Source organism: Amblyomma mixtum, chromosome 5 (genome assembly GCF_055824585.1).
Source record: "Amblyomma mixtum isolate Tamu chromosome 5, ASM5582458v1, whole genome shotgun sequence".
Lineage (NCBI taxonomy): Eukaryota > Metazoa > Arthropoda > Arachnida > Ixodida > Ixodidae > Amblyomma > Amblyomma mixtum.
Window position 1 is genome coordinate 109,389,890 of NC_143016.1, and position 13,911 is coordinate 109,403,800.

Below are 13,911 nucleotides of genomic sequence, written 5' to 3' on the forward strand. Positions count from 1 at the left end.
AGGCTGCGAGCTGGCGAGTTTATTTTGCCAGCAGGTTTACCTTCTTCACTCCACGCGTGGCGCCGTGGAAATGCCTTGGCATGTCGGCATGTGCGCCGGACTCTTAATGGTCGTGCTGGAATCTGCTTATGGTGAGTTGTACCAAGGGGTTGCTTATAAGTATCGAGCCTTACCGAGAAAGAATTGAACGAGGAAGCTGTAAATCTCGGAGAGTGCATGCCTTTTTTTCTGTGTTCAATGTTGAAAAAAAATCGACTACCTATAGCATTAATTTATTTTTTTTTTCTAGCTCCACAATGAGCATGTCAGTATCTCCAAAGACGTTCACTATGGAAGTGCATAGGACCATAATCAAGTTCCTCTTTCTCCAAGGGAAAGATACGAAACAGATTCACGATGAAATGTCGCGAACTTTGTGTAACAGTGACCCTTCATATTCAGCAGTTAAACACTGGGTTGTAAACTTTAAAACTGATCATTTAGATGTTGAAAGTGAGAAACCCAGTGGAAAACTTGTCTCCGTCTCCTTGCCTGCAAATATGAAAACCATCCACGACATGATCATGGAGGGCCGCCGAATATCTGCGAAAGGTATTGCTGTACATATCTGGGGCTATCAAGTTAAGAGAGTTGCTGCCATTATCTGCAACAACGTGGGAATGAGAATGCTTACAGTCAAATGGATCCCGAAACTTATACTTTTGATAACCGAACATAAGAGACGCGGGGATACATCAGTGTATGTTTTCGGGCATTTTGCAAGGAATGAGTCAGATTTACTGGACAAACTGATAACTGGTGGTGAGACATGGATCTACTGTTATGATGCAGAGACAAAGAAACGAACTAAGGAATGGAAGCACAATGGTTCCCTCAGGCCAAAGAAGTCCTGTGCGCAAAGATCAGCGCAGAAGCAAATGACAGCCATTTTTTTGGATAAGAAGGGGGTTCTGCTTGTGTACTACCTCCCGAAGGGTTTAACCATCAATAATGCATATTACTGTTCGTTACTGGTAAAGCAGAAGCAAAATATAAAGAAAAAAGGTTAAAAAAAGCTCTCCAAAAGCGCCACCTTGTTGCATGACGATGCTCCATCTCACACACCACAGGTGCCAGCATTGCAAAAATGACTTCCTTAAGCTTTCAGCTGATGCCCCATCCATCCTCTTTGCTGCAGACTGGCTCCGTTTGGCTGGCTACCATCTCCATATCTTCCCCATGCTGAAAAGACTGGTTCGATGAGCGTTCGGAAGAATTTTATTTGCACAGACTGACAAAACTACAGGAGAGATGACGCGAGTGCATTGGCATCCTAGAGGAATATGTAGAATACTGTGGAACTTGCAGCTTCCTAGCTTTGTTATTTCTGGGTAAGGCTCAATACTTACCAGCACTCCCTTGCAGTAACTTGCTTAGTGCAAAGTGATGTGCTTTGCGTTTGGATCAGTCTAGTAAGCCACTCCTAAGCGTGTAAACTGGCTGCTACCGAACACAGGTTCGATCCGGTGTCTGCTAGAAAGGAAACGTATGACGCTGTACCATGTGAGCGCGCCTCTACATTAGAAGACAACGTCGCGAGTCTGAATTAGGCGTGGACTATAAAAAGTGGCTTGAATGCTAGCGGTCGTTCCCGTTTCGACAATACCAGCACATAAGCTCAGTCGAGAAACATGCCTCAGGGTTCGGTGCTCTCGCCGTTACTGTTTAAAGTACTCATGCGTGATATTCCTGTATACACCCGGCTGTCAAGGTCTACGTGTACGCGGCTAACATTTCGTTATTGACTTCTGCTAAGGATGTTGATATACTTTGTATCAGATGCTGTAAACGCTCTGGAAGTCTGTCTGGACATTCAAAGGTTAGTTTTAAATGTAAACAAGAGTACTCTCTTTGTTTTCCCTCCGACATCCCTTTTTTACATATCCTTGCTGTATCGCTCCTGCCCAATCCCAAAGGTTGATTCGATAAAATACCTTGGCTACAAATGAAAGGAAATATGTTTAAAGGTGAGCGCACTCTTGGCAGGTTGGTGCTAACCAGCCACAAAAAATTCGGCTTGCGTCATGACACTTTTCTTTTCCTTTATAAAAATTTTGTAAGGCTGCTGCTTGAAATATGGTTGTGTTCTTTTTCCTTTTTTGTCTAAGGTACACGCTTCAAACTTTGATTTTTGTGGAGATACGCGCTCTGCGCCTTTGCCTTGGACTTCTAAAAACAGTGGCAAATACTGCATGCACTCTCCTGGAGGCGCGGACACCTCATTTAAACTCACGGTTTCAGCTTGTAAGAGTGTGAACTTTTCTCAACGCGGCTCTGTTTTCCGGTATTATTTGGCCTATAGATAACTGGTTTGGCTCACACATTCTGTGCTGTCTGTAGCATTATCAAGCACGCGTGATGCAGTGTTATCAAGCACGCGTGCTGATGTACAGCATGAGCAGGATGGTTCACACGTGTCGCACTCTTGCTTATCATGACCAGTCATGTGACCTTTTCTGTGTCGTTATAAAGCCAGTAACACCAAGCAATAAACGTTCATTCTTTGTTCCACCGGCTTCACTTCCGGCTTTGTTCCGGCTTCACTGTCGAAAGGCTGTCACAATCATTTCTGCAATACAGGTTCGCAACCTGCCGTCTGATTCTGCTGTTAACTTTTAGTACACCCTCCCAAGAAATCCAAAGAATTTGCTTGCAAATGTGTTAAACGAGCTTATGGAGGAGTATTTCGCAAACTTTCCTACCCATGCTGCAGTTCTCACAAATGCCTCCCAGCAAAACGAAAAGGCAAGCTATATATAAATTTATTCCAGGGCTCTTGATTGGTGTTTTTCGTTTCGGGTCCCTGATTCTACGCCTATATTCGTCGCTGAATTTCTAGTGATTGAGTTTGCCTTTCAAAAAAAAAAAAAACCTTTGTAAGGTTTATCAGGTCATTATACTCGCTGATAGTCTTTCTATCCTGACTGCGCTCGACGGCTCGAGGGACGCTCTCCTGAACTGTTTCCTAAGACTTTTTATTCCACCACATGTTAAGGAAGTGCGTTTTCACTGGGTACCCGGTCATTGCGGCATTGATGAGAATGTGACGGGGGATTTTTTAGGAAAGTCTGCCCTTTGAAGACGTGTGGTGCCATTAATTCCTAACACTATGCATTTGACAAAAGCCCGCTATCAACGCTTCCTGCGACTGCACTTCTCGAGTCGTGAGCATCTTTTTGCGACAGCGGATTTCCAGTATTTGGCATTCCCTTGGAGTGCCCGCTTATGCAGTTCAAGACAACGCGAGGTGTCCACGACCCTCTTGCGGTGCAGAATACCAAGATTGAATGTTTATTTGAGCAGATCAGGGTTATCTCTGTCAATCTTTTGTGAATCATGTGGTGAAGTTGAATCACTTGATCACTTTATCTTCTCCTGTGAGTGGTTTGCTTCTCTGCGAAGAGCTTATCTGGAGATTCCCCTCGCTCGATTGAGGCTTACTTTTTTTGTTCCGGTTTTTCTCCCCTTTGGGGCAAGTGCCAGGGAATATATGCTAAAATCAGCGTGCGATTGTCTTCATGATTACATAATTGCGTCAGGGAGACTCCTTCGTTAGTTATAATTTTCGAAATTGTTCTTTCAACACAAAATTTCATTTACGTCTACCTTAATTGTGTCAATGTGTCCCTAACGTTTGACTGTGCAAGGCACCCTGGATAATCCCCCCCGTGTGGGTATGTGCCACTCCACCAAAGGCAAACAACAAGTGGGAGCGCGGTGAAGTGGAGGAGGTATACTTGGGGCTTAGGCGTGGTGAATCTCCTCGGGCCCTGAGTGTTTTCACCAACACATCGTGAATCACAACCCCACCCAAGTACTGAGGTGTCCCTCTTAAATATTCTGTTGACAGTGAGCCCTACTGGCGAAGAAAGGCTGATGAATTAAGAGAGAAAATAGGATTTAATGGACTGAGCTTCTCCATTGTTTGGACGCGCCACAGTTTGCAATCTTTTCTTGGTCAGCAGTACGTAATGCAGGTCTTACACTGTTCTTGTTCGAATGTGCAAAATGTGCACAGAGTGTTGGCAGTATTTGTGTTGGGTTCCTCTTGGGAGCGGGCAAGCCGAACCAATCTTTTTCGGTGGGTCCGCGATGGAGGTTCTTGGTTTATGCCATTTGTTTGTTCGACAGTTAGTCAGCCACTTTCTTTTATTTATGGAATCTAGAGACCCCCTTTTATGTGCTGCTGTTCAGTTGAGCAGACTTTTGTCTGAATCGGTCATCAAATCACACTGTATTCAAGGATCTATACGTGGATTTTGAAGAAAGTTGTACGGCCCTGTCATTTTCTGTATACACGTTTTTCCCCTCGGCCGCCGCGGCGGCTGAGTGGTTATAGTGCTCGGCTGCTGACCCAAAAGACGCGGGTTCGATCCCGGCCGCGGCGGCTGGAATTTCTTTGGAGGAGAAATTCTAGAGGCCCGTGTACTGTGCGGTGTCAGTGCACGCTAAAGAACCCCAGGTGGTCGAAATTTCCGGAGCCCTCCACTACGGCGTCTCTCATAGCCTTAGTCGCTTTGGGACGTAAAACCCCCATAAACCAAACCAAACCGTTTTTCCCCTCACTATTTCAGTAGAGTTACTCGGAAGAAACCTTTACAAAGATCTCTGCCTTTCACCATTGTACTGGACCGTACATGTCCCAGTATAAAACAACATCTAATGCTTTCTAATCGAAATGGTGCAAAATATAATTGGATCGTTGTACACGTTTCACGTATACGGGTGGTACATCACAGAGAGAAGAAAAAGCTGTTCTGTCTCGATTTTTGAGTTAGAGCAGTTCTAATAACCTTGTTAATATTTTTTGCAAAAAGGTATAAGTGAAGACCAGTAGACTCAAGCTTTCCCATCAGTCTGGTGTAAAGTGGTTTAAGCTTGCCGACTGCTTATTTTAGAAGCGGGATGTTTATTCCCTAGACGCCGCTCTTCTCGCATGTTTGCAGCACAAGTGATAATAGAGAGTTTTAGCATAGCGGAGGCGTATACGTGGTTAGCGTAAGCCTCCTGCGTGCGCGCACTTGTAGGTGTGCGGCCCACCAGCTGCTCCACATCGTGGAACTGTGCGTGCGCAGCAGGCATATATGTCCCTGTTATGCTAAATCTCTCCAATAGCTCGTTTGCCGGTCGAGCGACGTCTTAAACCGAGGTGTAACCAGATCACTTGACCACGGAGCAATCTTGCGACTCATACAACGTTTTTTTATTGGTTCGAAGAATATGACGTCACCCCTCACGTGACTCTTAACAACGCTTCTTATTTATACTCAGAATCATGATGTCATCTCTCGCATGACCTCGTCGACACCTCTAATTGGATCTTAGAATTTCTGACCTCATCACCAAGGGCATATAAGACGGCGTTCGCCTACGCATCATCAGTTCACTCCTGCCATCTGAACGCTTCCTACTAATTAATCCGGTTTGGGTTCAGTTCGAAGATGGCGAAAAAATTGTGGGTTCGGTTTAGTTCCGGTTCCGAGCAAAACTACGGGCTTTGTTCTGGGTCTGGCTAAACGTCCTGCTCACGATAGCCATTTGCATTGTTATGTTTCATCTTAATTTTTTTATACTTCATCGCTACAAAATGAGTAAAGCATCTGCAGACCGCGTCCGTGGATATAGGATACGAAAACACAGCCGCTGGCTCGCAGCTCTAGTCTTCCTCGGTATCAACGGTGACTGATAGCGCCCATTGCATTGCGGTATTCAGCGCCCTCGACTTAGTGGCACTGGTGGCCGCCTTCACCGACAAATTGCAAGCTGTCTGAGAAAACGCACAAATCTTTATGTCGGCCCTAAGTAGATATTTGCATACGCAAATTAAATCTGTGTTTGGACATCAGATGCGACGCATCCGCAAGAGCATCGTCAAAGACTTCAACTTCCACCGACAAATGAAGTATACGACGTGGTGCCCTGCTGCAACGGGCGCATAATTGGCGAATTCATTCCCGGATTTTCACATTACGAGTTCCTGGGTGTCACTCGACCGCAATTTATTATGGACGAAGCGCGTTGGTGTAGTAAAAAGAAATTACACTGCTTTGTTCAGGTCGTACAGTGCATGTTTGGAGAGGCAGGGAGTCCATATGAATAATCATCACTTCAGCTGTACCAAAGTTTTTTATCCGTTAATTACGTTGGATACTGTGCGTCATCTCTCTCGGAAATAGGGCTGTCGCCCTTCGTACCCTTGAAAGCGCTTGTCTCGCGCGCTAAGTTGTTGAGCATACTCCACTATACTTCGACAGAGAGCACGAGTTTACATTCATCAGGATCAACCTTGAGTGCGCATGTGACTCATGACTAATCACCGGCATCATCCTCTCACCATTGTCCGCAGTGAGCGCCCAGATTCTGCCTACTGAAAAACCATTGTAATACAGCGCCACGTGGTAACTACGAACGGCACGCCGCGTTATACCGAGTGTTTCAACTAAGACATTCGGAAATGTTTAAAAAAAGATTTTTTTGTTAGAGGAGCGTTTTTCTTCGGTATAGCATTCGCAGTGGTGTAGCTCATCAAAATACTAGCTAAGACGTGCTAACTATGGTAAATAGTATTGAATAGTTGACTTTTAACTATTACTGTTAGACTCTTTAATAATTGAGATGCTTGCAGCCTACCGCAAGTTCTCGTAATATCTGTATCAGTTTTTAGAATTTCGTAGTTATCTTCAGCGCTGTTCTCCAGCAAATTTTTTTCATTTCGACGAGATACGTGTACCAGAGGGGTCGCTTTGCTTGCAAGCTTCTAGCAATCGCATATATTTTGGCCCGATGCAGCGTAAATTTGTTGCGCCACATCGCCGAGGGCAACTGTGTTTTCGAAATTCTAAGAAAACTGATATGTATCTTACTTACGGTGGACCATACGCGTCTCAATAAATAAACTGGCATTTATAATTAAATGGTTAACTATTCTTAGTTAACCAGCCTACTAGCTATCACGTCCTATAGCTGTATTTCAATGCTCTACACCGCTGGGAAAGCTATGCCGAAAAAAAGAGCTCTTCTAACCCAAAAAGTCTATATTTAAATATTACAGAACATCTTAGGTAAAACACTATGTATATCATCAGTGCCACTGTGGGGGATTCCAAGGGAACTCGATGGTGCCGTAACTGGCACAGCAAAGATGTCGTAAGATTCGCTTCTGCTATAGCGTAAAGCTGCTAGCGCTATAATACGTGCGGCAAAGACCGCATCTTTGTGGATGGGTCAGTTTAAAATTCTTCTGTGATAATTGCTACTTTAACCATCACTTGAAAATAAAATATGTGGCTTGTTACACTGCAGCAACACTGGCTGTTATACGAGACGCTACTCGCCCCATATAGGTCAGCAGATCCAGCGCCAGTCAGCATTATTTTTCCGCTCTTACATCAAGCGCAGCACGTACAAGGGTATAAGTGTCCTTTGCGTTTTAATACGTGTGGGCGCACCACAAGGCTAAGCTATTCATAGACAGTGCGGCAATCAAAACTGACCAACATGTTTTTAATCATAGTTGCATTGACGCTCAGTCTCCCTCAGGCGGAACTTCATTTTCTTCCTTTTTTTTTCCTTCTTGCGCTTCCCTTCTACAAGTGTGGAGTAGGATTCTAGAGACACATTTGTCGGACCGAGCTCTCCACCACTGCCGACATCAGCCACGTATATATCCAGGAATTTTCCTCGGGAGAGGCCCAAGCTAATTCTTATACCAGGGGCGAAGGGGGGTTAGCTCGATTTCGGGGGAGGAGGGCTCCCCGGACCTCCTCGGGCTGCCCCTTTGATACGTGCCTGGCCGACACCAAAGCTTTCTTTAAGACGGCAGAAATCGTGTGTACAACGCTCGCAGCTTTCTAGGGCGATTCTTATGGGGTTAGAAACGACGTAGGCCTTCTGTGAATGGAGGCATAACGATCTCGTTTGCAGCTGCTGCAGGCAAACTAGTAATGGGGAAGTCACAGCGACCGGCCTGCTGGCCGTGGCATGTGGCGTCCATTAGAGTGCCCACTGGTTCGTGAGGCTGTGCACACAGGGAAAGCGTCACCATTACGATGAATGCGATGTTCCGTGGGACTACGCCAGGAAAACTTAGAAAAGCTCTGTTTAAACACCTAAACTTCGAGCTTGCTCAGTGCGATGAGAGAGAGAGGAAGTTTATGGCACGACCTGAGCCGGGATTGTCGTCTCAAGTTAGGGCCTGCAATGAGCACGGGTGCCATTAGTGGCATGAACACTGGTAAAAGAAAAAAAGTAAAAAAAGAAAGAAGAAAATTCATCCTGAAAAACAAGTAGCAAGTGGACAAAACTACTAAGGGAAAATTACTAAAACACAGGGAGCCAGATAAATATCTACGAAGGTAATATAATAGCAATATTCGAGGACGAGGCATGGATCAGGCTGGCTTCGAACAGGGGCAGAGAAAAATGATCAAGACATCTTCGTAACTGGAACGACATGGCGTACAGTTAATTGTCGACGAATAACACTCAATACTCCAAGGGGGACGGATTCGGATATGTCTAGTGCTATGCGATGCTTATCGGAGGCTCTGAAAGCTTTCAGAAAAAAGCTCTGAGAGTGTTTGCGCTCTTTTCATGTTAATGAACGTTTCCAGAAGCATATACGCTTCAACGCGGTGGGGATGCAACAAAGCAGCAGACGGTAAAGCAGCACTCGTCATAACAGCACACTACAAATGGCACAGCGACAGAACAGCACAGTGACAGCGCAGGCGCTGCGAAGGACAGCGAAGGACAGGCGCTCTCATTGTTGCGTTGCAATAAAAAAAATTTTCTCTCTTTATTGCGTGTCATTCGTTGACGACTGTTATGCACACTAATCGTAATAACTTTAGAAAATGGCGGGGACAACCCACAGGTACAGCTTTTTTGCATTACGTGTTGGCAATGCGATAGCATTAAAAGGTGTTGAGGCCTTTTACGGAAGTGACGTCACTTTCGGTCTAATGACGACACTTCCTGCCAGCCATTGCAAATTATTCAGTCTGGTGAAGCCACTTCTCTTCCAGCCAATGGGCTAATTTTATGAGCGACGACACCCATTTTTTTCACCCCTATATGATGCTTCCAATGATATCGCATTAAAAGTCATATGCATGGAGCTGTAGATCAGCATATACACTTCAACGCGGAGGGGAGGCAACAAAACAGCAGACGGCAAAACAGCACTCGTCATAACAGCACACTACAAATGGCACAGCGACAGAACAGCCCAGTGGCCTCTTCAGTGCGTATTACTCTTTCACAGTCCTTATTTTAGAGCCACTGATAGCGCTGACGCGGTGTAATCGTGACCACTGGCATCGCAGGCGGCCGGCGCCCCGCCATGAACTTCTGCTTCCTGGGGACGGGCGTGAAGGAGAGGCTGAACAGGCTCATCGAGCCCAGCCGAGAGGAGCTTCGGAAGCGCGAGCCACTGGTGATCGAGGAGTCCATAACCGACGGCTGGCTGATGTCCGTGCACAACCTTCGCGTGTACGGCTTGCACAGCGCCCACGTCAAGGAGGCCACGCTCAGCTGCAACGACAGCTTCCTCGAGTCGACGGTGGACGTGCAGCTCCAGGATCTCGAGGTCGGTCTTACTGTTGGTAGGCTGGCAGTGCCGCTGCTTCGCAGCTTCGATAGTGCGTTAATTGGAGCAGGCCAGGCCCAGTGGCGTTTACGCGGCGATATCTTCACGCGATATTGCTTTCTCCCTCTTCGTGTGAGGCTCCCCGCGAGCATCGTTTCCGGCGAGGAGCTACCACCAAGACGAGCGGCTTGGGCGAGCACGCAAGCGCGTACGCAAAACAATGAGGGGAGCAAATATACTTTGCGCATCTCATCTATTTGCCGTCATTTCCCATAATACCTTCAGAGCCAGTTTTAAAATGTACACGTTGTTAATACTGGCTCACGAACGTAAAATACATCTTGTTTCTAGGTTGACAAAAAACTCAGCCCTGCATTATAATCGTAGATTGTATGCTTGTAACCGTGATGAGTGGCGCAAAAACACCGTACACGTTATCGGGATGGCGCACTCGAGTCCCACGTGTTCTTTTTTCTTCGTTTACATTTTCCTTGCTCGGTGGACTGCATAGAGTTTCTTACTGTTACCTAGAGGGAAAGCTGGTAACGCGTCTATGGGAGTTTGCATGGAGATCCCTCAAGACCACTTCAGCCACCATGGGCGCTCAAAGCATTATGGGGCGGTGAGCTACCGACAGCAGAACTACAACTTTTGGCCAAAAAATAATACAAAAATAAAGCTGTTCAATAAATACGAATGTCCTAACATTCAATATCCTGTCTGTAAATAGCAACAAACGAGCAGAAAAACATTTAAGTGCAAAGTATTCCCAAAATAAGAGATGGCTAGCTCTCCTATCGGCCGAGTAATGAACACTACAAAAACTAATATTTTGTTACTAACAGGAGCATTTTTAAAACTAAATATGTTAAAACAAATTTTGTTTAGACACTTTAAGAGGTTTTTAATGGCATTTTGGAAAAGCGAAACCTTTTATTGGCATCGTGTGCTGTTGCGTTTGCTACAATGGCTTTTGCACACTGCGTTCGTTTTGCACACTGCGCAAAAACGAAAAGCGTTTTCGGAATGAAACATCTTAGTAGTGACACTCCATGTGCCCGAAAAAATAGCACTGTCCCGCAACAAGTAGCTCACCGCCCCATGATGCTTTGAGCGTCCATGGTGTGTGCAGTGCAGCGCCGCCAGCTTTCCCTCTATAGGTAATAGTAAAAAACTCTATGGTGGGCTGTGATTGAGTAAATTGGTTATGGGGCTTCTCGCATACAATCGCATGGGCTGGCTAAATCTGGTGTTAATTCTGCTAATAGGTTCTGGACAAAGATAAATGCTTCATGCCACATTTTCCTTAACGACTGGAAATGAAAATTCGTTATGAGGAGAGGAAAACCGCAGTAACTGTCCCATTTTCGATGGGCACCTCAACCGCGCTGTGACGGAAGGGAGGAAGGAGGCAGTGATAAAAAGGATTAGGGAATGAGGCGCCCTAGCGTGGCGGCGTGCGTGGCTGGCCTCTGCGGCTCACGTCGACTAGTTAGCACTTGTCCGATTGGCGGTAGAGTACACGTGAGGTACTAATTTCACCTTTAATAAAGTATTTTCTCTCTCTCTCTCTCCTCTTCGCTTCTTATTCGAGTGCGTAGCTTGAGGCGTGTATTCCCTCTACCTCTCAGTAGAGGCAGCATTGTGGTAGAGTTATTCGCCAGCGCAGACCTTCCTGAAGCCAACTCCAACGTGATTAGCACGTTTAAATGAGCATGTCAGCTATCGCGGGCATCTCTGATCTGCGTGGTTCGCGCATCGACGCGGCTCTACATGTGCTTATGTTTCACTATTGCTAGACTGATTATCACATTGATGTTATCACGATCACTTTGGTCTCTATGATGAATATGTCTACGCCAATGTATTACCGACTGCAAAAAGCGTTTGTAAGAAGCTTATGTATCCTTGATCTCGCAGATGTTGCACTGGAGTGAAAGCTATACGGGCGCAAGGCGAGGGGTTTCCGCAAGTGGGCTATTTTCACACTCTCGCCAGCCAACCACACACTTGTGCAAGCAGTTGCCACGCGCTCGTAATTCCATTCCATTGCCATAAGCTGTGAGATGGAGGGCAGTTAAAGGGTCTCTGAAAGGGGCTCTAATAAAGTTGCGGTATGCCTATGTTGTTAAAGCACGCCGCTTCATGAATATCCTCCAGCAAGAATTTTTTTTTTTTGATGCGCTTTGTAGAAGCTGAGTCATCTATAGTCAGAATTTCAATTTCGCGTCTTCGCGCCATCCCCTCTGCTCTCGTCACTTTTTGCACGCTGGAAGGTCGGCGCTCCTCTGCCGGCCCCACCTCCAGGGGGCGGAGCTTCCTGACCCGCCGCAGCTACACCACTAGCTTATTGGCCGCGGCCATGGTAGCTGCCTGACGTCTGAAAGACTCTAACCAACAGCCACCTCTGAACTGGTATACGCAGCAACGGTACGACAGAGGAGGGTACGAGCATGAAAAAGACGCCGGAAAGGGCTCGCCAACTTTCGCTCGTGATTGTGGGCTCTCCGCTGCGTGTAGACCAGCCAAACTTTATCTGTACCGGCACACTTCCACACCTCAGTGCCCAAACTGTCCACACACATATGCAGACACAGAACAGTGCCTTACACAGTGCCACGCAGCCTTCCAGTCCCGGATTCTTCACGGCTGCCGTAGTCCACCAGGGAATGAATGTCGATGGGCTATCTTTTCGAGCCCCAAATTCAACACGAGCGGAGGAAGTCGCAATAGCTCTCGCTGCCGCCGATCCAAAATCGAAAACGGTAATCACAGACTCTCGCCGGGCCTGTGAACATTATCTTGCAGGCGAAATATCACCTCTTGCCTCGCAAATTCTAAGACGCGCGCTCGCCGATCCAACTCGCACAAAAGTGATCTGGGCTCCTGGCCACCAGGGTCTACGAGGCAATGAGGCCGCTGATGCGGCCGCCCGAGCGCTCACACACCGGGCTCCTCATCCTAGCTCTCATGGCTCAGAAGCTCATAAACCGCTTCTGCGGTTCCGCGAAATCCTAATTTATTATTGCGACAGCCACCGTCTCTACCCGGCACCCGCCAAGGGTCTGAGTAAGGCGGAGGAGCGAACTCTGTGGCGCCTGCAGACAGGAACCCTTCTCTGTCCTGCAATAGCAAAACACTTCGATCCGAACACAGATGGGCGCTGCCCGCACTGTGGAGAGATCTGCGATATCTTTCACATGGTGTGGGCATGTACTCAGAATCCTCACCTTCCCCCCTCCCCCACCCCCACCCGAGAGGCATGGGAGACTGCCCTCCTCAACTGCTCCACACCGGAGTCCCAAAGGGCTCTGGTCAAGCGGGCGCGAGACGGGGCCTCGTCATGCGGTGTCCCGGACTAAGGATACCGACCATGCAGCAGGGTTTTTTTTTACCCTCAAGCTCTCTTTGATTAAAGTTTTTCACCACCCCCACCACCGCCTATCCTTTCCCCACCCCCACCGTGGCCCATCTGGCTCGCCTCTCTGGATCTGAAACTGCAACGCGCCCTCGTCACCTTGGCCCAGGACCTATTGAACGCCTAACAGAAAGGCTGTTTTAATAAAAGTGTCACAACACCACCACCACACCTGCGTGTAGAAGTGTATTATTCAGCACAGATGTTGATGACAAGAGAATTCAGTGAATCAGCGAGTTGATGTGCTTTCCTCAGAACTGGTTTCAGAGCCCCCTTAAAGGTGCACTGAAGAGGAATCTGAACTCGTCTTTTTGCCGCGGGAACTCGATCTACACGTTCTGAGCATTCTTAGAAACCTCGATTTATTGCCCTGTGTAGCTGATTTTCCTAATTAAATCGAATTAACGTCCGGCTCCCGCCTTTTTTTAAAATTTTCCGTCGTACGGTGGGCGGAGTCGACCAACGCGTGGAGTGCCCTGCAGCCGGCTCCGTGGAGGCTTTGCTCTCGCTTTCTTTTGTTTTTTAGGTTTCCGTGAATAAATAGTTTCATTCGCAGATAATATAGCCGTAAAATAAGCCCGCAGAAATAAAAATAGGCGCGGACTATTTGCTTCTACGGACTACTACGTATTACTCCGCCGATGGCAGAGCGGCAAGCCGCCGCGGGACTGGTTGAAAGGCACTCCACGCGTTGGTCGACTCCGCCCACCGTACGAGGGAGAATGCAAAAAAAAAAGGCGGGAGCCGGACGTTAATTCGATTTAATTAGGAAAGTAAGCCCACACAGGGCAATAAATCGAAGTTTCTAAGAATGCTCGGAACGTGCAGATTGAGTTCCCGCGGCAAAAAGACCAGTTCAGATTCC

General features: G+C 47.0%; 1 protein-coding gene across 1 annotated transcript in view; it reads left to right on the forward strand.

The window, feature by feature from the left end:
• Nucleotides 1–13,911, forward strand: part of LOC149343340 (uncharacterized) — a 15,243-nt gene continuing 1,332 nt past the window's right edge. The window contains exons 1-2 of the mRNA XM_089545867.1: nucleotides 1–131; nucleotides 9,366–9,628. Of these exons, the coding sequence (XP_089401993.1) occupies nucleotides 71–131; nucleotides 9,366–9,628 (324 nt within the window). The 5' untranslated portion in view covers nucleotides 1–70. The remainder of the gene's footprint in view (nucleotides 132–9,365; nucleotides 9,629–13,911) is intronic.